Here is a 25,312-nt window from a genome sequence, read left to right on the forward strand (position 1 = left end):
TTGGCAGGCGGATTCTTAACCACTTCGCCACCAGGGAAGTCCTAGATTTTAATTTTTAATGAGTATGCTTATGGCCAATTAGCCTTTGTTTTCTATTTTAGTGGTAATTTAATTTTTCCCTTTAATTTAAATTTTCTTTATTAATTTTTTCCAATGGCAAAAGTATAACATGATTGTTGCAACAGGCAAGAAAAGTCCAAACATGATTTAAGAAAAAAGTTGCTGATCTCTCCTCCCCATCTCTTTACCATCATATGGGATTCAAGGTCAACAGGCCTTGAGTGACCTCCATGTTTATACAAATATATATACACATATGGTTTATACAAATATATATAAACATATGGTTGTGTTTATTTTGTTGATTGGTCGGTTTCTTAAAGAAAAGGGATGATGTTATATATATTATTCTATAATTTGATTTCTTCACTTTATATCTTGGCTGGTCCTCTGGATTATTAAATATTTAGTAGAGTTCATCGGGAATTATATTTCTTTTTTTTTTTTTTTTTGACTTTTTATTTTATTTTTTTCACGCACACACACTGTATTTTATTTTTACAAGAGATAAACTGACACCAAACATTGTAAATGGATGACCACAACAAAAGCAACAATGATTGCAATTACCAAACACGAAACACACTCATACTATGTCATAACATTGACATTCAGTCCAGTAATCCTCCACTGTAATAGCTCCTTTACTTTGCAGTGAAAATTGATTTGTATATTTTTTGCCTCTGAGTCCTTGTGGGATTTTTTTTTTTTTAATTCAAACAGAAAGTCACAAAAATTATAATCATCCTCATCAGTTCACTCAGTCCCATGGAATTAATTTTTTTTTTCATCTTGATCTTTTGTTAGCACTTTTATGAATTCATCAGTTTTCCATTAGAGTTCTGAAAATGCTTATTCATCCAGTTCAGCAGTATAGTCAGTTACCAGAAACCTGTACTTGTCAGAGTCTTTTCCATGAATTCCTTGAAGATGAAACCCTTTTATAGGAACATTTTTGCGAAAGCATCAGCGTACACCCAGAACTGTCTGTAAATGACAAAAGACTTAAAAATGACCACGGTTAAAGATTTGATGAAAGTTCATAATAAGGCAATTGACAAAGAAATTTAGTTATTTCTGAGATATACATTTTAAAGTAATAACTAGAATTATGACTTATAACATTATACCAGAACATATAAGATTTTTAGAAATTTCATGTAATGTCTGAAACATTTATATTAACGTATTTCCATACAAATAAACCAAAGAAAGTTTAATATTAGTTGTTTATTTGTTTGTTTTTTTATACTGCAGGTTCTTATTAGTCATCAGTTTTATACACATCAGTGTATACATGTCAATCCCAATCGTCCAATTCAGCACACTGCCATCCCCACCCCACCGCGGTTTTCCCCCCTTGGTGTCCATACGTTTGTTCTCTACATCTGTGTCTCAACTTCTGCCCTGCAAACCAGTTCATCTGTACCATTTTTCTAGGTTCCAAATATCTGCGTTAATATACGATATTTGTTTTTCTCTTTCTGACTTACTTCACTCTGTATGACAGTCTCTAGATCCATCCACGTCTCAACAAATGACTCAATTTCGTTCCTTTTTATGGCTGAGTAATATTCCATTGTATATATGTACCACAACTTCTTTATCCATTCGTCTGTCGATGGGCATTTAGGTTGCTTGCATGACCTGGCTATTGTAAGTAGTGCTGCAATGAACATTGGGGTGCATGTGTCTTTTTGAATTAAGGTTTTCTCTGGGTATATGCCCAGTAGTGGGATTGCTGGATCATATGGTAATTCTAGTTTTAGTTTTTTAAGGAACCTCCATACTGTTCTCCATAGTGGCTGTATCAATTTACATTCCCACCAACAGCGCAAGAGGGCTCCCTTTTCTCCACACCCTTGCCAGCATTTGTTGTTTGTATATTTTCTGATGATGCCCATTCTAACTGGTGTGAGGTGATACCTCATTGTAGTTTTGATTTGCTTTCTCTAATCATTAGTGATGTTGAGCAGCTTTTCATGTGCTTCTTGGCCATCCGTATGTCTTCTTTGGAGAAATGTCTGTTTAGGTCTTCTGCCCATTTTTGGATTGGGTTGTTTGTTTCTTTAATATTGAGCTGCATGAGCTGTTTATATATTTTGGAGATTAATCCTTTGTCCGTTGATTCATTTGCAAATATTTTCTCCCATTCTGAGGGTTGTCTTTTCGTCTGTTTATGGTTTCCTTTGCTGTGCAAAAGCTTTGAAGTTTCATTAGGACCCATTTGTTTATTTTTGTTTTTATTTCCATTACTCTAGGAGGTGGATCAAAAAAGATCTTGCTGTGATTTATGTCAAAGAGTGTTCTTCCTACGTTTTCCTCTAAGAGTTTTATAGTGTCCGGTCTTACATTTAGGTCTTTAATCCATTTTGAGTTTATTTTTGTGTATGGTGTTAGGGAGTGTTCTAATTTCATTCTTTTCCATGTAGCTGTCCAGTTTTCCCAGCACCACTTATTGAAGAGACTGTCTTTTCTCCATTGTATATCTTTGCCTCCTTTGTCATAGATTAGTTGACCATAGGTGCGTGGGTTTATCTCTGGGCTTTCTATCTTGTTCCATTGATCTATGTTTTTGTTTTTGTGCCAGTACCATATTGTCTTGATTACTGTAGCTTTGTAGTATAGTCTGAAGTCAGGGAGTCTGATTCCTCCAGCTCCATTTTTTTCCCTCAAGACTGCTTTGGCTATTCGGGGTCTTTTGTGTCTCCATACAGATTTTAAGTTGATTTGTTCTAGTTCCATAAAAAATGCCATTGGTAATTTGATAGGGATTGCATTGAATCTGTAGATTGCTTTGGGTAGTATAGTCATTTTCACAATATTGATTCTTCCAATCCAAGAACATGGTATATCTCTCCATCTGTTGGTATCATCTTTAATTTCTTTCATCAGTGTCTTATAGTTTTCTGCATACAGGTCCTTTGGTTCCCTAGGTAGGTTTATTCCTAGGTATTTTATTCTTTTTGTTGCAGTGGTAAATGGGAGTGTTTCCATAATTTCTCTTTCAGATTTTTCATCATTAGTATATAGGAATGCAAGAGATTTCTGTGCATTAATTTTGTATTCTGCAACTTTATCAAATTCATTGGTTAGCTCTAGGAGTTTTCTGGTAGCGTCTTTAGGATTCTCTATGTATAGTATCATGTCATCTGCAAACAGTGACAGTTTTACTTCTTCTTTTCCAATTTGTATTCCTTTTATTTCTTTTTCTTCTCTGATTGCCGTGGCTAGGACTTCCAAAACTATGTTGAATAATAGTGGTGGGAGTGGACATCCTTGTCTCGTTCCTGATCTTACGAGGAAATGCTTTCAGTTTTTCACCATTGAGAATGATGTTTGCTGTGGGTTTGTCGTATATGGCCTTTATTATGTTGAGGCAGGTTCCCTTTATGCCCACTTTCTGGAGAGTTTTTATCATAAATGGGTGTTGAATTTTGTCAAAAGCTTTTTCTGCATCTATTGAGATGATCATATGGTTTGTATTCATCAATTTGTTAATATGATGTATCATATTGATTGATTTGCATATATTGAAGAATCCTTGCATCCCTGGGATAAATCCCACTTGATCATGGTGTATGATCCTTTTAATGTGTTGCTGGATTCTGTTTGCTAGTATTTTGTTGAGGATTTTTGCATCTACATTCATCAGTGATATTGGTCTGTAATTTTCTTTTTTGTAGTGTCTTTGTGTGGTTTGGGTACCAGGGTGATGATGGCCTCATAGAATGAGTTTGGGAGTGTTCCTTCCTCTGCAATTTTTTGGAAGAGTTTGAGAAGGACGGGTGTTAGCTCTTCTCTAAATGTTTGATAGAATTCACCTGTGAAGCCATCTGGTCCTGGACTTCTCTTTGTTGGAAGATTTTTAATCACAGTTTCAATTTCATTACTTGTGATTGGTCTGTTCATATTTTCTGTTTCTTCCTGGTTCAGTCTTGGAAGGTTATACCTTTCTAAGAATTTGTCCATTTCTTCCAGGTTGTCCATTTTATTGGCATAGAGTTGCTTGTAGTAGTCTCTTAGGATGCTTTGTATTTCTGCGGTGTCTGTTGTAACTTCTCCTTTTTCATTTCTAATTTTATTGATTTGAGTCCTCTCCCTCTTCTTCTCGATGAGTCTGGCTAATGGTTTATCAATTTCATTTATCTTCTCAAAGAACCAGTTTTTAGTTTTATTGATCTTTGCTATTGCTTTCTTTCTTTCTATTTCATTTATTTCCGCTCTGATCTTTATGATTTCTTTCCTTCTGCTAACTTTGGGTTTTGTTTGTTCTTCTTTCTCTAGTTCCTTTAGGTGTAAGGTTAGATAGTTTATTTGAGATTTTTCTTGTTTCTTGAGGTAGGCTTGTACTGCTATAAGCTTATCTCTTAGAACTGCTTTTGCTGCATCCCATAGGTTTTGGATTGTCGTGTTTTCATTGTCATTTGTCTCTAGGTATTTTTTGATTTCCTCTTTGATTTCTTCAGTGATCTCTTGGTTATTTAGTAACGTATTGTTTAGCCTCCATGTGTTTGTGTTTTTTACGTTTTTTTCCCTGTAATTCATTTCTAATCTCATAGCATTGTGGTCAGAAAAGATGCTTGATATGATTTCAATTTTCTTAAATTTACCGAGGCTTGATTTGTGATCCAAGATGTAATCTATCCTGGAGAATGTTCCGTGCGCACTTGAGAGGAAAGTGTAATCTGCTGTTTTTGGATGGAATGTCCTATAAATATCAATTAAATCTCTCTGGTCTATTGTGTCATTTAAAGCTTCTGTTTCCTTATTTATTTTCATTTTGGATGATCTGTCCATTGGTGTAAGTGAGCTGTTAAAGTCCCCCACTATTATTGTGTCACTGTCGATTTCCTCTTTTATAGCTGTTAGCAGTTTCCTTATGTATTGAGGTGCTCCTATGTTGGGTGCATATATATTTATAATTGTTAGATCTTCTTCTTGGATTGATCCCTTGATAATTATGTAGTGTCCTTCCTTGTCTCTTATAACATTCTTTATATTAAAGTCTATTTTATCTGATATGAGTATAGCTTCTCCAGCTTTCTTTTGATTTCCATTTGCATGGAATATCTTTTTCCATCCCCTCACTTTCAGTCTGTCTGTGTCCCTAGGTCTGAAGTGGGTCTCTTGTAGACAGCATATATACGGGTCTTGTTTTTGTATCCATTCAGCCAGTCTGTATCTTTTGGTGGGAGCATTTAATCCATTCACGTTTAAGGTAATTATCGATATGTATGTTCCTATGACCATTTTCTTAATCGTTTTGGGTTTGTTTTTGTAGATCCTTTTCTTCTTTTGTGTTTCCCACTTAGAGAAGTTCCTTTAGCATTTGTTGTAGAGCTGGTTTGGTGGTGCTGAATTCTCTTAGCTTTTGCTTGTCTGTAAAGCTTTTGATTTCTCCATCGAATCTGAATGAGATCCTTGCCGGGTAGAGTAATATTGGTTGTAGGTTCTTCCCTTTCATCACTTTAAGTATATCATACCACTCACTTCTGGCTTGTAGAGTTTCTGCTGAGAAATCAGCTGTTAACCACATGGGAGTTCCCTTGTATGTTATTTTTTGTTTTTCCCTTGCTGCTTTCAATAATTTTTCTTTGTCTTTAATTTTTGCCAATTTGATTACTATGTGTCTCGGCGTATTTCTCCTTGGGTTTATCCTGTATGGGACTCGCTACGCTTCCTGGACTTGGGTGGCTATTTCCTATCCCATGTTAGGGAATTTCTCGACTATAATCTCTTCAAATATTTTCTCTGGTCCTTTCTCTCTCTCCCTTCTCCTTCTGGGACCCCTGTAATGAGAATGTTGTTGCGTTTAATGTTGTCCCAGAGGTCTCCTAGGCTCTCTTCATTTCTTTTCATTCTTTTTTCTTTAGTCTGTTCCGCAGCAGTGAATTCCACCATTCTGTCTTCCAGGTCACTTATCCGTTCTTCTGCCTCAGTAATTCTGCTATTGATTCCTTCTAGTCTAGTTTTCATTTCAGTTATTGTATTGTTCATCTCTGTTTGTTTGTTCTTTAATTCTTCTAGGTCTTTGTTAAACATTTCTTGCATCTTCTCGATCTTTGCCTCCATTCTTTTTCCGAGGTCCTGGATCATCTTCACTATCATTATTCTGAATTATTTTTCTGGAAGGTTGCTTATCTCCACTTCATTTAGTTGTTTTTCTGAGGTTTTATCTTGTTCCTTCATCTGGTACAGAGCCCTCTGTCTTTTCATCTTGTCTATCTTTCTGTGAATGTGGTTTTTGTTCCACAGGCTGCAGGATTGTAGTTCTTCTTGCTTCTGGTCTCTGCCCTCTGGTGGATGAGGCTATCTAAGAGGCTTGATGGGAGGGACTGGTGGTGGGTAGAGCTGACTGTTGCTCTGGTGGGAAGAGCTCAGTAAAACTTTAATCCACTTGACTGTTGATGGGTGGGGCTGGGTTCCCTCCCTGTTGGTTGTTTGGCCTGAGGCAACCCAACACTGGAGTCTATCTGGGCTCTTTGGAGGGGCTAATGACAGACTCTGGGAGGGCTCACGCCAAGGAGTACTTCCCAGAACTCCTGCTGTCAGTGTCGTTGTTCCCACGGTGAGCCACAGCCCCACCCCACCGCCTCTGCAGGAGACCCTCCAACACTAGCAGGTAGGTCTGTTTCAGTCTCCCCTGGGGTCACTGCTCCTTCCCCTGGGTCCCGATGCGCACACTACTTTGTGTCTGCCCTCCAAGAGTGGAGTCTCTGTTTTCCCCAGTCCTGTCGAAGTCCTGCAATCAATTCCCATTAGGCTTCAAAGTCTGATTCTCTAGGAATTCCTCCTCCCGTTGCCAGACCCCCAGGTTGGGAAGCCTGATGTAGGGCTCAGAACCCTCACTCCAGTGGGTGGACTTCTGTGGTATAAGTGTTCTCCAGTCTGTGAGTCTCCCACCCAGCAGTTATGGGATTTGATTTTACTCTGATTGTGCCCCTCCTACCGTCTCACTGTGGCTTCTCCTTTGTCTTTGGATGTGGGGTATCTTTTTTGGTGTGTTTCAGTGTCTTCCTGTCAATGATTGTCCAGCAGACAGTTGTGATTCTGGTGTTCTCACAAGAGGGAGTGAGAGCACGTCCTTCTATTCCGCCATCTTGGTTCCTCCCTCGGGTATTATATTTCTAAAGGCAGAAATCACGTATGGGCAAATATACCCTCAAGTCATATGGAGTGTTTTTTTAAAACATATATGTATGATTTTGCTTAGTAGTTTGTATGTATACATGTATAATTTGCATTCTAAAAATGGGAATTCCTACTTGTTCTTCCCATTTTTTAGGTTATTGTATTTATTACTTATTTAATGCTTTTGTAGTTATTATTTCTCTACAGCCTTTTGTTGTTACTTAGTTTCTTCCTGAAGAAGACCAAAGAAGCATTCACTACATGCTTTATTTTTCTTGAGCATTATGCTTTATTTTTGTCATTGACAGATTATTTGTTGGTGACATTTTATTTCCATAGGTTTTAACAACTTTCATCAGCTATTTCAAGCTGGATTGATTCTATTGTTTGTGGTCGTATATTCATAGGAATAATGGGCTTAATTAAAAGTACCCTCCCCACCACTCCATCTAATTCTCTAGTTCCCCCTCCTCCACCTTTTTCTCTTTCCAGTGGGGTTACATAGTTGAATTTAAGTAAATTAATGCAATTATGGCATGACTTTCTTGTAGGTACACCTCATTCTTTTTAATTGCTACACAGGTTACGAGTTCCATTACAATGTTGAAGAGAAATCTGGGGGAAAAAAAAGGCGAGGGGTAGATGCGGAGCAGGGAACTTTCTTTCTTTCCAAACTTTATCCTTTTCTTAATATACTGGCTAGGACTTTCAGTATGATGTTGAATAGAACTGCTGAGAGTAGATGTATTAGTCAGGATTCTCCGAAGGGGGGAAAAAAATAATAGGATGTGTGTGTGCGTGCATGTTTGTGTTCACACACACACACACACACACACACACAGATTTATTTAAGGAATTGGCTCACATAATTAGTTGGCAAACTAGAAATCCAGAGGAGCTGATAGTTTAGTTCTAGTCTGAGTCTGAAGGCCTGAGAACCAGGAGGCACCTATCATGAAGTTCCTGTTGAAGTTCTGTATGCTCAAGACCCAGGAAGAGCTAATGTTAGATAGTCAGGCAAAAATTCTTTCTTACTCTAAGTAGGACCAGTGTTTTTGTTCTATTCATTTCTTTCACTGATTGGATTACCACCACCTACTCTAAAGAGGGTAATCTGCTTTAGTCAGTCTACCATTGAAATGTTAATCTTATCGGGGGGGAAAAAAAAAACCACTCTCACAGAAACACCCAGAATATCTGGATGCCCCAAGGCCCAGTCAAACGAAATTAACCATCACAGTAGACATTTTAGTTTTGTTCTTAAAGAAAAGCATTTAGTCTTTCAACTTTAAGTATAATATTACCTGTAGGTTTTTTGTACATGCCTTTTATTCAAGAAATTCTCTTCTGTTTCTACTTAGCCAAGAGATTTTATCCTGAAAGGGATAGAAAAAGTTGCACTTTGTCCACTGCTTTTTCTGTATTTATTGAGGTGATTGTGTAGTTTTTATATTTTGGTCAGTTAATTTGATTGATTTTCAAAAGTTAAGACCAACCTTGCATTTCTGAAATATGCACCACACATTGAAGATGTAGTAGCCCTTTTATATATTGCTGGATTTGATTTATTAATATTTTGTTATGAATTTTTATGTCTGTGTTCACGGGGAATATTGGCCTGCACTTTTCTTTTTGTGTAATGTCTTCCTCTGGTTTTGGAATCAGGAAAATGTTGACCTTGTAAATTGAGTTGAGAAACCTTCCCCTCCTCAATTTTCTGAACAAGTTTATGTAGGATTGGTATTATTTCTTCCTTAAATATTTGGTAGGATTTACTCCAAGCCACCTGAGCCTGGAGTTTTTTTTATGGGAAGGTTTTTAATTAGAAATTTAATTTCTTTAATAGATACATAGATAGTCATATTTTCTGTTTCTTTTGTGTCAGCTTTGATAATTTTTGTCTTTGGAAGAATTTGTTTTAAGTTGATAAATTTATTGGCATTAAGTTCATAATAACCCCTCAAATTAGTTTTATGTTGCTGTGTAACAAATTACCACAAACCTAGCAGCTTAAAACAACACCTATCTATTAGCTCATATTTCTGTTGTTCAGAAGTCTGGGCATGGTGTGGCTGGGTTTTCTGCTTATGGTCTTACAGGGTTGAAATCCAGGTGTTAGTTGGGCTACATTCCTTCCTGAAGCTCTAGGGAAGAATCTGCTTCCAGGATGATTCAAGTTATTGGCCACATTCAGTTCCTTGCAGTTGTAGGCCTGAGGTTCTCCTTTGCTTGATGGCTTTTGGCTAGGGATTGCTCTCAGTTACTAGAAGCACCTTTCAGGTCCTAGCTCTGTGGCTCTCTCTATTTTCAACTCTAGAAACAGAGAATTTCTTAAGCATTAAATCCTTTTTTTGCTTTGATCTCTTGTCAGAAGATCCTGGTCCCTTTTAATGGCTCACCAGTGGGTCAGGCCCAGGAAGGATAATCTCCCTTTCTTTGTTTTGTTTTGGCCATGCCGCTCAGCATGTGGGAACTTAGTTCCCAGACCAGGGATCAAACTGGCGCTCCCTGCAGTGGAAGCACAGAGTCTTAACCACTGGACCGCCAGGGAAATCCCTCCCTTCCTTAAAGGACCCTATGTCATGTAGTAAAACGTAATCACGGTAGTGAAATCCATTGTAATGGCAGTCCCAGAGATCTTACTGGGCACATGATTCTCTGGAGTCTGTAATGAAATACTAGGTATTCAGTGAAGATTCACTACTGTGCCTGGCTGGCATTTGAATGTCTTTCACTGTTAAAATGCTTAGAATTCTGTAGTATACAGCTTCCTGGTTGATCTTTTCCCCGCGTGGCATTTCCCTTTTCAGGTCTGCATCTTAATATTCAGGAGAAGCCTTAAATAAGTGCTGCTCAAAATCTAGAAGATGGTATTAGTGCAGATAGAGAGAACTCAGAAAGCCCTCTAATTATAGCACTAGTTGGAATGGGTTCTTCTAACTCAGAGAGAGTGGGGATCTCCCCATTTTTTCCCTCTCTTTTTTGTTTTCTGTTCTCTTCTCTGTTCTTATTTGCCCTAGTCTCCCAAGAAGTCCTGTGGCGGCAGTAACAGAGCAGCAGTGGCAGAAGCAACAGCATTGGGGACAGGCCTAAAATGCAGAGTTGAACCTTCCTCTTTGACTAGAGGAGTTGTAGCCCTAAGAGAATGGGACATATCCTGATTGGCCTCCCCCCTTTCCCTTTCTGTCCTTCTCTTTTTGGAGTAGTTGTAGGAAATGTGGGTGAATAAAGCCTCAGTTTTCTGGCTAGGTGACAAGAAGAGGGGAGCCCCAGACAACCAAAAAATACTTGGATGGGGCTTCCCTGGTGGCGCAGTGGTTGAGAATCTGCCTGCCGATGCAGGGGACACGGGTTCGAGCCCTGGTCCGGGAAGATCCCACATGCCGCGGAGCAACTGGGCCCGTGAGCCACAACTACTGAGCCTGCGCGTCTGGAGCCTGTGCTCCGCAACGAGAGGCCGCGACAGTGAGAGGCCCGTGCACCGCGATGAAGAGTGGCCCCCGCTCGCCGCAACTGGAGAAAGCCCTTGCACAGAAACGAAGACCCAACGCAGCCAAAAATAAAATTAATTAATTAATTAATTAAAAAAAAATACTTGGATGATTTCAGAGTGGGACGAGCTCAGGAAACTTCTAGGTTTATTCCTGAGCTGTACATATATGGATCAGCGTCATAACTGCCTATATACTTTGAGAACTGAACTGTGGCCTAAACCACCACCCAAGTCTCAGACTAGTCACTGTATGGTGCACATGCAGGACAGATCCAGATAGCCCTGCAAAGGATTTGAAAACTGAACTGGTATTGGAACCACAACTCACAGAAGGTTTGTTGGAACTTGCAGCCTGAACCTAACCATTGTCTCCTAAAACAAACATCAACATTCTCTGTAGAATATAAACAAAACCGAGAGTCTTATAATAGTCAAAATGTGTAGGATATATTTCAAAGTTAATTGGCATATAAAGAACCAGGAAAATCTCAAGTTGTATGGACCATGAGAATCAACAGGCATCAGTGCTGAGATGACATAGATGTTGGAATTATTCACAAAGCTGTTAAAGTAGTTATTATAAAAATGCTCTAACAACTAAGGGCAAAACACAAACAATGAAAAGGAATGGAAAAATAGAAAGTCTCAGCCAAGATATACAGTTGTCCATCAGTATCTGCAGGGGTTTGGTTCCAGGACCCCCAGAGGACACCAAAAGCCCCAGAAGTTCAAGTAAGTTCCTTATATAAAATGACATAGTATTCTTATACAACCTATGCACATCCTGTACTTTATTATTGTTATTTTTAAAATTAATTAACTTTTTTTATTGTTGGCTGCATTGGGTCTTCATTGCTGCACGTGGGCTTTCTCTAGTTGTGGCGAGCGGGGGCTACTCTTCGTTGTGGTGCGTGTGCTTCTCATTGAGGTGGCTTCTCTTGTTGCGGAACACGGGCTCTAGGTGTGCGGGCTTCAGTAGTTGTGGCACATGGGCTCTAGAGCACAGGCTCAATAGTTGTGGCGCACAGGCTCAGTTGCTCCGCGGCATGTGGGATCCTCCCAGGCCAGGGCTTGAACCCATGTCCCCTGCATTGGCAGGCGGATTCCCAATCACTGAGCCACCAGGGAAGCCCCACATCCTGTACTTTAAATCATCTGTAGATTACTTGTAATACCCAATACAATGTAAATGCTACGTAAATAGTTACTGGAGTGCAGCAAATTCAAGTTTTTCTTTTTATCACTTTCTGGAAGTTTTTTTCCGAAATATTTTTGATCAGTGGTTGGTTTAATCTGTGGTTGCAGAACCTGTGGATAAGGAGGGCCAGCTAATTAAAAAACTCTGGGGAAAAAAAAACCCTCAATGGACTCAATAATGGAAGTAGTGTGAAAGGAAAGAGTAGTGAACTTGAAGATTAATCAATAAAATTTTCTAGTTTGAACGGAGAGAAAAATGGTTGGAGGAGAAAAAACTTCACAGGGTCTCAGATACCTGTATGACAATATCAGAAGGTCTAACACGTGTGTAATCTGCATCTCAAAAGGAAAAGGGAAGGAATGAAGCTGAGAAAAACTAAACTAAAGAAATCATCACTGGGAGCTTTCCAAAGTTGGCAAAAGACATAAATATAACATGTTTAAGAAGCCCAATGAACCCTAAGCATGATAAACCCAGAGAATTCCAAGCTCAGATATATTCCATATCAAAAATCATAACTTGGCTCTTCCTAGTTAAAAATCATAACGCCTCATAAGCCTAGTTACATGGCTCTCACCACTCCTAACCTGTTAAAATAGATATAACCTCAGGAAAGAAAAAACTATCTTAATCTTTTTGTCTTCTTATTTCAGTACCTAGAACACTCAATAAATATTTGTGCAATGAATGAATACATTTTAATGTAACTGTCTCTAACATCTTTATATCCTTAGTTAAAGGTAGCACAGGACTCCTCCCACTAAGCCAGAACAGACCTGCCTTTTTATTGTGATATACTTCATGAAACCCTGGGAATTTCAGCCTATTCGTGTTACTGATCTTTTTTTGGGTGTCTAATATCAGAAGAGTAAATGTAGTGGATTTTGGCCATATCGTCGAACAAGAAGGAAATTAGGTGTTGATGTTGGGAAAAAGTTTCATATCTTGGCCAACACAACATTTTTAATTGGTGAGTTCAGGAATGTGGTCTCTGCAGGCTTGGCACACCCTTGCTGTAGCACTGTGGAACGTCCTTTACATAACAAAGCCTGCCTTCTCTCCATCTCCAAGTATTCTGGGACTTGTGAAAAAGAGTCTCTTTGGAAGCTTACTGAAGTTGGACAATGAAACATGTGACTGTAATTAAACGTGATGGTCCTTTAAAATTCTCAACTTTTCAGAGCCTGAAGGTGATTCAGACAAAGCATCAGGAAATGTGACAATTTTGACAAAATTTCACATGATATAAATTTAGAGAATGGTTTTTCTTACTGCTTTTTCTGAAAACAAAAACCTTTTTTAATGTCTTCCACTACGGGAAATTCTAAGCTCAGAAAACACAAATTTTTTCACTTTATTTTAAATGTAGATAATTTTTTCTTCTCTTGTTTGTTTTTAACCATGTATGAACTTCAATCATTTTAGTGAATTACCAGGAGATTTCTCAATCAGACATAGTCCTAATGACTTGGTCTTAAGTATATCACACTTTGACTATTAGAGAATGATTGATATTTCAACAGTTTTCTTCAGAATGTGCAGGGTCATTTTTGTTTATTGTTACCACACCCAAGTTAGATTCATTCTTTATTGTTATTCTTTTCCACACCACACCCTTGGCTGTTGCTGTTTACAGCTAGTATAGGACTTTGCTAGGTCATTATACTTGAGTGCTTTTTTGAGCTTTGTATCCAACTGATCCATAATTTTACTGTGTTCCATATATCTGAATGTTGCCAGAAGTTGGTTGATAGAACTATATAACCAGCATTTTTTGTTTTGGTTTTTTAAAGTATTAACATTTATTGAGTACTTATAATGTAGTGGGCTCATTTGTTTTTATTTCTCAAAAACTGTCAAAAACCAAGAGACGCAAACGTTTTTAAGCTCAGCAATTTATTTTAAGTAGCTTGTTTTTATCACAAAAACATGGAAAAATATTTATTTTTAAACTTGTGATTTTTCTGAATAAACTATATATTCTGTATACAAAAGGTGATAAATTCATAAGTCTTTAATGTCACTGAGAGTAAGAATTGAATATCATTTTTATTCTGAAATGGCTATCTTCCATCCTATCATACGAAAGTTTTATGTATGTTTTGTTTTATTTATGATTTATCTACTCTCATTTCACAAATGGTTTGAGGTAAGCTCGCTTGCGTGTCCCCCCCGCCCCCCCACGCACACCCAGTCTCTCATATATACACAAAAAAACCACAAAGTGTGACTTTTTAAAAAATAATCAAGGATATTTAATAGTTGAAAAAGCCAAGAGCAAGATTTGCAGTAGGTAGTTATATAATAGGATCCTGTATAACTGCTTGATGTGGACTACCGATTTCACTCTCTGCTGGCAATATAGGTAGTAGCCAAAGCAAAGGAAACATGATCAGTTATAATATTTAGAATCTCTTGAGATAAAAATAATCTAGTTATTCATATGGTTGTAGTTCATCCTTATGTTGGAAATGGAGAGATATTTAGCAGTTCCTTATGAAGGAGACACAGTGGGTGATAAAGTGCGCACCAAAATCCCTGCCAACCTCATTATAGCGGGTAAAATAATGTTTCACATATCTGTCTCTTATAATATCTTTCACTGGGTAGACTTAAAATATAATATTGACAGTGCAATTCAGAAAAAATCATTCTGTGTGATACCAAAGTCATTCTGTGTAATTCAGTCTAAGTACTGTACTCAACCATGTGAGTATTTAGTTGAATGGTAATATTTGGACTTTCCAAAGAAATAAATATATTGCATGACTTTCTGGAAGTTCCGTATATGTATTTTTACTCAAAAATGGGTTTTGGATAAAGATTAGGCAGTAGAGACTTTGTTGTGGCCATTTAAGCTCAGATATATATATATATAAATATATATATCTGATATTGATTATTGATATATATATATAAGAGCAAAGCCTAGAGTGGAATTAAAGTAATCTTATAGACATGAAGTTCCTACGTGGGGTTTACATATGAATAGATGACAACCCCATCCCATCAGCCATACACCTTTACATGGAGATCTGTGGAGTGTCAGGTGTCTATGAATTAACCTGCATTTTTCAGGAAGAAAATACACTTTAAGCCTTCTACTTCATGTAACATACACCCTATCCTCAATCTGCCCCACCCACATGACTTCAGAATTTAGTAACAATGATCTATCTGTAGTTGGTAAGTATTGGATTCTGATTTTTATAGTCGGTACATAATTTGGTCTTCCTCATTACTTGTTTTCCTTATAAATAATAGTTGTTTAGTATTTTATTGCCCTAATGTTTCATAACTTCTAAATAGAGTAGATTGACAGATAGGACATATCCTTCAGAACATGTCATCTTCAAGTAATAGACAACCTGACAAAACAAGTAGCTTAAATAGGGCTTTCAGAGGAGAGTAACTCTGTGGAAGTTCTCAGCAGTGAAGGAAAGGTAAGAAATAGTTCTTGTAGTGATGAAAGAATAATTTTACATTTGGCTTTGGTCAGTCATGGTGCTGGTCTGCCCAATATTTGGCATGGAGGAGAGGCAGGTAATCAGGTTTATCCAGGACATGGGCCTCAGATGGCAAAGGAGAGAGGCACTGGCAGAGGGTTTTGGTGAGGGTGAAGGCAAACAAAGCTAATGGAGAAATGGGGAGGTGTTGATTATTGAAATGGAGGCCTTAGTGAGGGCAGGGAAGTGTTCCTTTGGGAGTGTTGGAGTGAGTTGGAAGGTGAGATAGTTGGAGAGTAAGATGTAGGAATTATTGATTTGGAGGTGCTAGCGTGTGGTAAAGTCAAATTCAGGGTGTGATCGTGGATTGTGTGGCTGAAGGGAGTGAGAGAAAGTACTGTGGAGATTTTGATGGCAAGGTCCTCAGAGGTCAGATGGATTGTTTGCTTCAGGCATGTGGACCCTGCCTCAATACCTCTTAGTGGTTTACCTCTTGCTGATATTCTTCAGATCTTGGAAAACAATAACTAATATCTTCTTTGTAAGAAAATTGAAAAAACTGTACTACCTTTGCTTATGGTTCTCAAGCCTTTGCTTCCAGCCCAGATATCTATTCAGTTCCATTCTCTGTTTTCACATGGTACATACACATTTTTAAAGCCAACTTATGTTTAACTTCCCCATCTCATTCTCTTCCCCCCGAGGCTGCCGTTCCTCTTATATTTGGTAAGGCAGCTAGAGTTGCCCTTCCCCCTTACCTACCATCGATAATCAATTGATCACATAGTGTTGATCCTACTTCGTTAATATTCTTTACTATGTATTTCTTCCTCTTTGCCTTCCAGACCTTTTCGTAGTCCAGGCCTTTACTGTCTCTCCCTGAATTACAATAACAGCCTCCTCACTGCTCTCCTTGCCTCTATTTTCACACCTTTCCTTATGCCCAAGCATCTCTACCCCCTGAAGACAAAGTAGTCCTTTAACTGTTTAAGTTGTATTCTGCTTGGTGGTCTTAAGTGGCACGGACTTTGCTGCTAGCCTCTCCAGCTCAGGCACCTGCCACGGTCCTCATGTGCATCTAGCTGTACTAGGCTGTTTTTTGGTTCTTCAGGCATGCCAGGGGAGTTTGTCTTTGCACAGACAGTAGGTTTCTCCTTTTTTTTTCTCTGCCTGTTGAACTCCTTTTGATATAATGTTTGGTACAACAGTGGTGGAACCTTTCTTAACCTCCTGATAAATTAAGACCTCCCATCCATTGCCTGTCTTCCTGAGGTATATTAGAAAGGAAAAGAAAACTTAGAAATCCAGGTTTGGTGCTCTCTCTCTTCCTACCTTTCATATAATTTTACTAACACTAAATGCCATTTATTGAGCATTTCATGATGGGACCATTTCTTAATTGCTTAGGAGAAAGTATTGTTTTATAGTTCTTACAGGCAACTAAAATTTTCTTTACAGAATAAAGTAATTATGAAAATGAGAAATTGTGTTTCAGTATGCTTTTGCTTATTCCTATTCTGTCTTGGCTGTTAAAAATAGTAGTCTTGTCAGGTTCTCATAGTTTAGATACTTTGAGGATAGCATAAAGATAGACACAAAGGTTTCCTAAAAGTACTGTTACGTAAATCCTTCTTTGTAATTATCCTTATTTTGTTTTTCACAAACTAAAAATGAAAGCCCCCAGACTTCTTTGCCTAATTTCAGGATACACAGGGAAATATCATTTAAGGTAGTATAGAGCCATGGACTTAAACGAAGGTTGGTTAAGGCTATGGCTACTAAATCTTGAAACTAGTGGTTTAAAAACAAGGAGAGAAATCTGAATGGTTGTTTTAAAAAAGTAATACCAAAAAAAATCATTTGCATTTTCATTCATACCTTCATTAAATTTAATGAGTTTTGGATTGATCGTGTGCATTTGGTGTTACGTTGGTGTTTAGGATCTTAAATTTAGAGCATCCGTCTATTTTATGTGATACTTTCTAGAATATTAATCTTAAAATATTTTAAAGATAAAATTATAGATTCCATATATAAGTGATATCATATTTGTCTTCCTCTTTCTGGCGTACTTCACTTAGTATGATAATCTCTAGGTCCATCCCTGTTGCAAATGACATTATTTGATTCTTCTTTATGGCTGAGTAATATTCCATTGTGTATGTATGTACCACATCTTCTTTATCCATTCATTTGTCCATGGACATTTAGGTTGTCCAAGATACAAATAAACTTATTTACAAAACAGAAAGAGTCTTACAGGCATAGGAAACAAACTTATGGTTACTAGGGGAAAGGGGGGTGTAAATTAGGAGGCTGGGATTAACACATGCACACTACTGTATATAAAGTAGATAAACAACAAGGACTGTATAGCACAGGGAACTGTACTCAATATTTTGTAATAACCTATAAGGGAAAAGAATCTGAAAAAGAATTATATATATTATAATATATATAATATATATATTCAGTTATATATAACTGAATCACTGTGTTGTACACCTGAAACTAACACGACATTGTAAATCAACTGTATTTCAATTAAAAAAAAGATACTGTATACATGTCGATGCTACTCTCACTTGGCCCCAGCTTCCCCCTCCCCACCTGTGTCCTCAAGTCCATTCTCTACATCAACGTCTTTATTCCTGCCTTGCCACTAATTTCATCAGTACGATTTTTTTTTTTTTAGATTCCATATATATGTGTTAGCATATGGTATTTGTTTTTCTTTCTGGCTTACTTCACTCTGTATGACAGACTCTAGGTCCATCCACCTCACTACAAATAACTCAATTTCGTTTCTTTTTATGGCTGAGTAATATTCCATTGTATATATGTGCCACATCTTCTTTATCCGTTCATCTGTCAGTGGACATTTAGGTTGGTTCCATGTCCTGGCTATTGTAAATAGTGCTGCAATACACTACCGAATGTAAAATAGATAGCTAGTGGGAAGCAGCAGCATAGCACAGGGAGATCAGCTCGGTGCTTTGCGATGACCTGGAGAGGGTGGGAGGGAGGCTCAAGAGGGAGGGGATATGGGGATATATGTATGCATATGGCTGATTCACTTTGTTGTACAACAGAAACTAACACAATATTGTGGCGCAATTATACTCCAGTAAAGATCTATTAAAAAAAAAATCCTGTGCCATACATTCAGTCACCAAGAAAAAAGAAAGATAAAATTATGAAATATAATCCAAGATCACTTAAGAGAATGACAAAACACCAATATCCTTGGTATCCTACTATAAACTACTTTTATTTGTATTCTTCTCTGCACACTGTCAAAATGTGAATATGCTTTTAATGAGTATATATAGTATTATTTTATTTTTCATTTAAGATTATATCATAAATCATTTCCTCCTTGTATACAGTGTAGGCTTCATGATGGATTGAATGTAGGAGACATAGAGTGTCTAAGCTGTTGATGCTATTCTCATTAAGATTAGTTAGCTTCTAGGGAAGTTTTTTGTTTTTGTTTTTTTTGTTTCTTTGTTTTTTTGAGTTTGATATGGGAGAGACTTACACAAGTTCATTGCCTCCTGGGGAGGAAGATTATTTTTCAATGTAGAGGAGCAAAGGAGAAAGGTCTAAGTACTTGGGAAGTTGGAGCAAGATGGAACCAGGGACCTTGAGCAGAAGGAATACCCCTTTTCCTGTGAAGTTGAGGGGAATCAGCTGTGTATTCAGATAAAAATTCCTGGTGGCCTGAGAGTTTACTGGAAGTGTTTTTAGTAATCCTTTGTAACTCCTATACTTTAATCTTTAAATCTATCTGTATTTGGAGTAAATAATCAATTTTCTTCTTCTTCTTTTTGTTTTACTATTTATTTATTTATTTGGCTGCACCAGGTCTTAGTTGCAGCACATGGGAATCTTCCTTGCGGCACGTGAGATCTTTTTAGTTTCTGCACCCAGGATCTTTTAGTTGCGGCTTGCAGGCTCTTAGTTGCGGCATGCAGGATTTAATTCCCTGACCAGGGATCGAACCCGGGCCCCCTGCATTGGGAGCTCGGAGTCTTAACCCCTGGACCACTAGGGAAGTCGTTCAATTTTCTTCCTTTAGTTTAAAAATGTTTTTAAAGGAAAATTCAAACATACACAAAAATAGAATAGTGTAATCGACTTCCATGAACTAATCACCCAGCTTCAAAGATTATTCTGATAGCTTTTTAAAGCTTTTTCTTTTTAATTTGCTTTTCTGTGATTTTAAAATATTTAACCATTAATCCATCTCTTTATTTTGCAGGAGTTAGATAAATGAGTACTATTTATTAAAGTAAGCTGTCCTTTCCTTGTCACATTATGAAGAGTGTAGTCTACTAACCTATAGTTTTATTTATGCCAGTACAGCATCATTTTAATTATTTTATAGGTTAAAACTCATACTTGTAATATATTATAAATATTTGTAATAATTTTAAAAATTAAAGGTATTATCAACATTTAAAATTTTATGTTACTATAGAATATGTTTTAATATCTAGACATTTTTTGTTATCTACCTTTTCAAAATTATGACAGTAACTCTTTTAACAAGTCAAAATTCTTATTGATAAGCTTTTTTTAAAAAATAAATTTATTTATTTTATTTTATTTATTTTTGGCCACGTTGGGTCTTTGTTGCTGCATGTGGGCTTTCTCTAGTTGCGGCAAGTGGGGGCTACTCTTCGTTGCGGTGCGCAGGCTTCTCATTGCAGTGGCTTCTCTTGTTGCATAGCATGGGCTCTAGGCTTGTGGGCTTCAGTAGTTGTGGGACGAGGGCTCAGTAGTTGTGGCTCGCGGGCTCTAGAGCGCAGGCTCAGTAGTTGTGGCTCATGGGCTTAGTTGCTCCGCAGCATGTGGGATCTTCCCGGACCAGGGCTTGAACCTGTGTCCCCTGCATTGGCAGGCGGATTCTTAACCACTGTGCCACCAGGGAAGTCTGATAAGCTTTTTTAAACTAAAGAAAGACAAACCTAAATAATTCCACATATGCATTTATTTCATCCGTAAATATTTATTGAGTACTACTGTGTGCTGATGTCACATCTGAATTAATTGATTTAAAAAAGTTTGATCTTAAAGTATTTCATTTTGTTTTTTGTTTTTTTTTCTTTTGGCCGTGCCTTACAGCTTGCGGGATCTTCTTTCCCTGACCAGGGATCGAACCCATGCTCCCTGCAGTGGAAGCATGGAGTCCTAACCACTGGACCATCAGGGAATTCCCAGTCTCTGTGTTTTAGTACTGTTTTTAGTTCTACTTTTACCACTCAGTTTTAAATCAGAGATAATCATGTCGTGTTGTTTTAAAAAAACTATATAAATGACTGAACAAAATTTTCTGGGACATTTTACCTGTGTCCTGCATCACTCTGGACCTGAGTCTTTAGGAGAAAAATGAAAGACAGTAGTGTGTAGGATAATCATAAATATGGTTAGATAACTTTAAGTTGACTTTTATACTGACCAATTCATAAATTATTTGGAAGTAGAAGGAGACCTTGGAGACATTTTATCCACCCCTTCCTTCCCAACTATACAGATAACTAAGACAAGGCCCCAAGTAAATGAAGTGAGTGGAAGTAAGCATATGATAGTAGTTTTTATATTTATGGTCTTGGTTTCTTTAGACCCATTTATACCATTGAGACCTTTGGCATTTTTTAGCTGGTCTGCTTAGTAAGTGAAAAATAGGTTATACTAACAGTGTGGTGAATTATATGCTGATGAATTATAGTCTAATGGTTCTGTGGACGAATAGGCTTTCCTAGAGTTTGTCTGCTTCTGCCATTATGTGTTTCTTCATTCTCCCAAATAAAGGTGTTTTAGTGGTGCAGTATTCATGATTCTGTATTTGTTTTTGTCTCCATCATTACAGGTTCATGTCAGGGCTGGCCTTTTTCATGGTACCGAACTCCTGTGTAAAACCGTCGTAAGCTCAGAGATATCAGGGAAAAATGATCATATTTGGAATGAACCACTGGAATTTGATATCAATACTTGTGACCTGCCACGAATGGCTCGATTATGTTTCGCTGTTTATGCAGTTTTGGATAAAGTGAAAACGAAGAAATCAACTAAAGCTATTAATCCCTCTAAATATCAGACCATCAGGAAATCTGGAAAAGTGGTAATTATATACTAACTTCTGAAAATTTTTTATAATGGACTAATAATAACATAATGGAATAATTTAAAAACTTTGAAATAATAGAGTAATATAAATGAAATTATGTCATATAACTTTTGTCCCTAAGAACTGATTTCTAAAAAAGACAGTAAGTCTCCATTTTATGTCCTTTTCATTTTTCTTTTGGCAACTTTTAGTATATGTCATACTGTAAGTGTTCTATTATAAATGTAATCCTTTTTAGAAAGTAGTTTAAAAAGAATGAAGAGATTTAAAATATTACAGGTCCACAGTCCTTTAACTGAAGTTTCAGGTGCCAGATATGTTTGAGAATTCAAAATTTTATGCATTTTAGAAAGATCATAGATCACTCAACACACCTTGTAGGGTCTGGGACACAACTCTGTAATCAAACACATCAGTTTCTAGCAGTGAAATATATGAATATTCACACTAAATGAGACAAATGAAGGCTGTCATTTAGCTTCATGTTATTTCTGGTCATGTTTTACTGTTATATGAGTTATGAACAAACCTTTAGTTGTCAGAGTTTCTTGGACTTTGAAATTGTGGATAAAGGATGGTGAACGTGTTCTTATGTTCTCATCTTCCATTTCATATTTTTATTCAAGTCTTTTTAATTTTCTTCTTACTTTATGGAAAGTTTTTTTTTGGAGGATGGAGACATGAATTTTATACATTTTAAAAAGTCTGGTGACTCTATTTATCTACATGAATTTGTATCCTTTTATTCTTAACATGAGAATATAAGCCTTTCCTCTGGTTATTATCATATAGTTTTTTAAAAAATGAATTTCATTGTCTAAAAAGTCACGTAAGAGTTATTTCCTTAGTTTTTTTTCCTCCACCGATAGAGAATTTTACTCAGAGTGTTCAAGTATTTATAGTTTTTTCATAGACTGTGACCAGATTAATTAGTCTGAGTGTCTACATAAAAGTCCTATTAGCTTGGTGCTTCCTTTTTAGAAATATAAATAAATTCTACAATACCTAGAGACATTGCCTTCTGCTAAATTAAGATTTATATAGACTGAAAGATCTTATAACATACAATCTAACATATCACACATATTTTGTTGAATCATTAAAAATTCCTCATCATTTCCAATGGCTGCACAATAAATATTCTACTTTTTGGATACTGTATTTTATTCTGAGACATTAATTGGCTTTTAGGATTTTCTTTAACCATTATAAAGATGTTGAACATCTTTCCATGTACATCTTGTTTTTATATTGGATGGTTTTGGGGGAAATCATCTAGAAAGCTAGAAACTTCTAGAACTAACATTATTGAAGCAAAGGGTATGTGCGTGTTCACACCTTAAAGTTTATTCTTAGCATATTTATGCAATGGTATCTTTTTCAACAGGATTATCCTGTAGCCTGGGTAAATACGATGGTTTTTGACTTTAAAGGACAGTTGAGATCTGGAGATATAATATTGCACAGCTGGTCTTCATTTCCTGGTAAGATTTACATCCTAATCCTTAGTGTTAAAGAATAATTTTTGGCATGTGGAGTAGTTAACATTTTTTTATGACTCACTCTTTTTTCAGTCCAGTAAAGAAACCATCTTTTCATATTTTTATTGTTTATTCTAAAACAGATTTCCCAAGATTATTTTAATATACTTAAAAGTGATTTGTATCTGAATATATTTATTTTGATGATGATTTTCTCACTTTAAATGTTTTATTGTTTCAGGTTTTTGAGACATTCTCCTAAGGAACAATGTCTTCTTTATAACAATCTCTATGGTTCCTAGTTGTACTAAATTTCTGCTTCTGCACTAGAAGGAACATTAACTAACATGGGAAGGATAGTAAAGACCCTTCCTTCCTCTTTAGTTGGCGTTATCTTTGAAATTTGAGCTAAGAGGAACACCTTCCACAAGCCTGTATTTCTCAAATACTACTCAGAGTATCCCTGTGAGGTAGATGGCTTTGTCCCATTTTATAGATGAGAAAAGTGAAGTTCAGCCATAAGCCAGTCTTACATAATTGGTTCTTCAAACCTAGGATTTGTCCAAAAGATTGCTTGACTCTTTCCATTGTTCCTACTGCTTTCCCAAATGTGGGAAATTTTCAGTGTTATCTTTGCATTATAATAGTGAGGGGTTTTTTTTGGTCTTCATAGTTGGTTAATATATATAGTAAAATTGTGCACTTATTTGCATTTAAAAATTATTTTGTGGGTGACACATTTAAAAATGTTCTATTTTAGTAGTTGCTACCTGAGAAATTGTTTTTGGATAATCAGTTATCCATGAACATATTTATAAACTGCTCACATCCTAGCATTTTATTTGTGTATATTCTTTTATTCCTACCCTTTCCTGCGTATACCTCCAATAATTTTCACTAATCACATTATTCCCCCAATATAGGAGAGCAGTGTACTCTTCTTAAGAGGAACTGTAGTTTCACAGTTAGAGTAAAAATTATTCATTTCAGCAGTAAACTTTTTTGAAAATCTTAATTTAGACTCACACATGTTCTCCAAAATCAGTAAGCAACTTAACTGATATTTTTAGAAAAATTGACAATTTTTTGCAATTAACTTGGCATATCATGGACCTGAATTTATCTCTAACAAAATGTTAGAGATGTTTGTTCTGCATGTTTGGTTCTAGAATTCACATTTATCCTAGTAGGAGCAAGCCAGAAACACAGGAACTACAAATACTCTAATTTCTAGAGTACCTAGGTCATCACTAGAAGGTTTATAATCACATTTATTGGTTGCTTTTGTATTTCCAGAATTCTTCATGTATATAGCAGAAAATACAAATATAAATTTCTACTTTTCTCCCTATTCTTAAATAAAATAGCATATTCTGTGCAGTGTTCTGTTCTCCATATGTTTGGGGCAGATAATACTAAATTGCTACACTTGACTTTAGATAGGTTGCATTTGATAGGACTAATAAATATAACGCTACTAGATAGCACAAATATAGGATATTAATTTGCTGAGAAATCAGCTTCAGAAGTGTATAAATTATGAGAATTCCTTCAGTCCAGGTCAAAATGGAATCTGTGAGATGTGAGAGTATTAAACAAGATAAGCAAGGGGTTGATTAAGGAGCTGAAACTTGTAAATATTGGATGGGTCAAAAAAGTGCCTTCGGTTTTTTAAGTAAAAATAAAAGACACATTTTTCATTTTCACCAAGAACTTTATTGAACAACATATTCACCTTTTTGTTCCACCACTTTCTGCCATTTTTCAGGCAACTTGATAATTCCATCTTCCCAAAACTTTTTATCTTTTTGAGAAAAGAACTGTTCCAGGTGCACAGTCTTCCAGGGAATTGAAATTTTTTCCACTAAGAGAATTTTGTAAAGACCAAAATCAGCGGAAATCCGAAGGTGCAATGTCTGGCGAATACAGCTGGATGAATCAGAACTTTCCAGCCAAGCTGTAACAGTTTTTGCCTGGTCATCAAAGAAACATGCAGTCTTGTATTATCCTAATGGAAGATTATGCGTTTTAGATTAGTCTGTTGACTAATTCCAGACAGTTTTTGTCGAGTGCCGCTTTCACTTGGTCTAATTGGGAGCAGTACTTGTTGGAATTAATTGTTTTGTTTTCCGGAAGGAGCTCATAATGGATGACTCCCTTCCAATCCCACCATATGCACAACATCACCTTCTTTGGATGAAGACCGGCCTTTGGTGTGGTTGGTGGTGGTTCATTTCGCTTGCCCCGCGATTTCTCCCATTCCACATTGTTGTACAGCATCCACTTTTCATCTCCCGTCACAATTTGTTTTAAAAACGGAATCCTTTCATTACGTTTCAGTAGAGAATTGCATGCGGAAATATGGTT

At 36.7% G+C, this 25,312-nt stretch overlaps 1 protein-coding gene across 5 annotated transcripts in view; it reads left to right on the forward strand.

The window, feature by feature from the left end:
* Positions 1-25,312, forward strand: part of PIK3CB (phosphatidylinositol-4,5-bisphosphate 3-kinase catalytic subunit beta) — a 193,001-nt gene that overhangs the window by 108,102 nt on the left and 59,587 nt on the right. For all 5 annotated transcript variants that reach the window (XM_061193631.1, XM_061193634.1, XM_061193636.1 and 2 more), the window contains 2 exons: positions 21,207-21,458; positions 22,852-22,948. In XM_061193631.1, coding sequence (XP_061049614.1) covers positions 21,207-21,458; positions 22,852-22,948 — 349 coding nt within the window. The remainder of the gene's footprint in view (positions 1-21,206; positions 21,459-22,851; positions 22,949-25,312) is intronic.

Source organism: Eubalaena glacialis, chromosome 6, assembly GCF_028564815.1.
Source record: "Eubalaena glacialis isolate mEubGla1 chromosome 6, mEubGla1.1.hap2.+ XY, whole genome shotgun sequence".
Classification (NCBI taxonomy): domain Eukaryota; kingdom Metazoa; phylum Chordata; class Mammalia; order Artiodactyla; family Balaenidae; genus Eubalaena; species Eubalaena glacialis.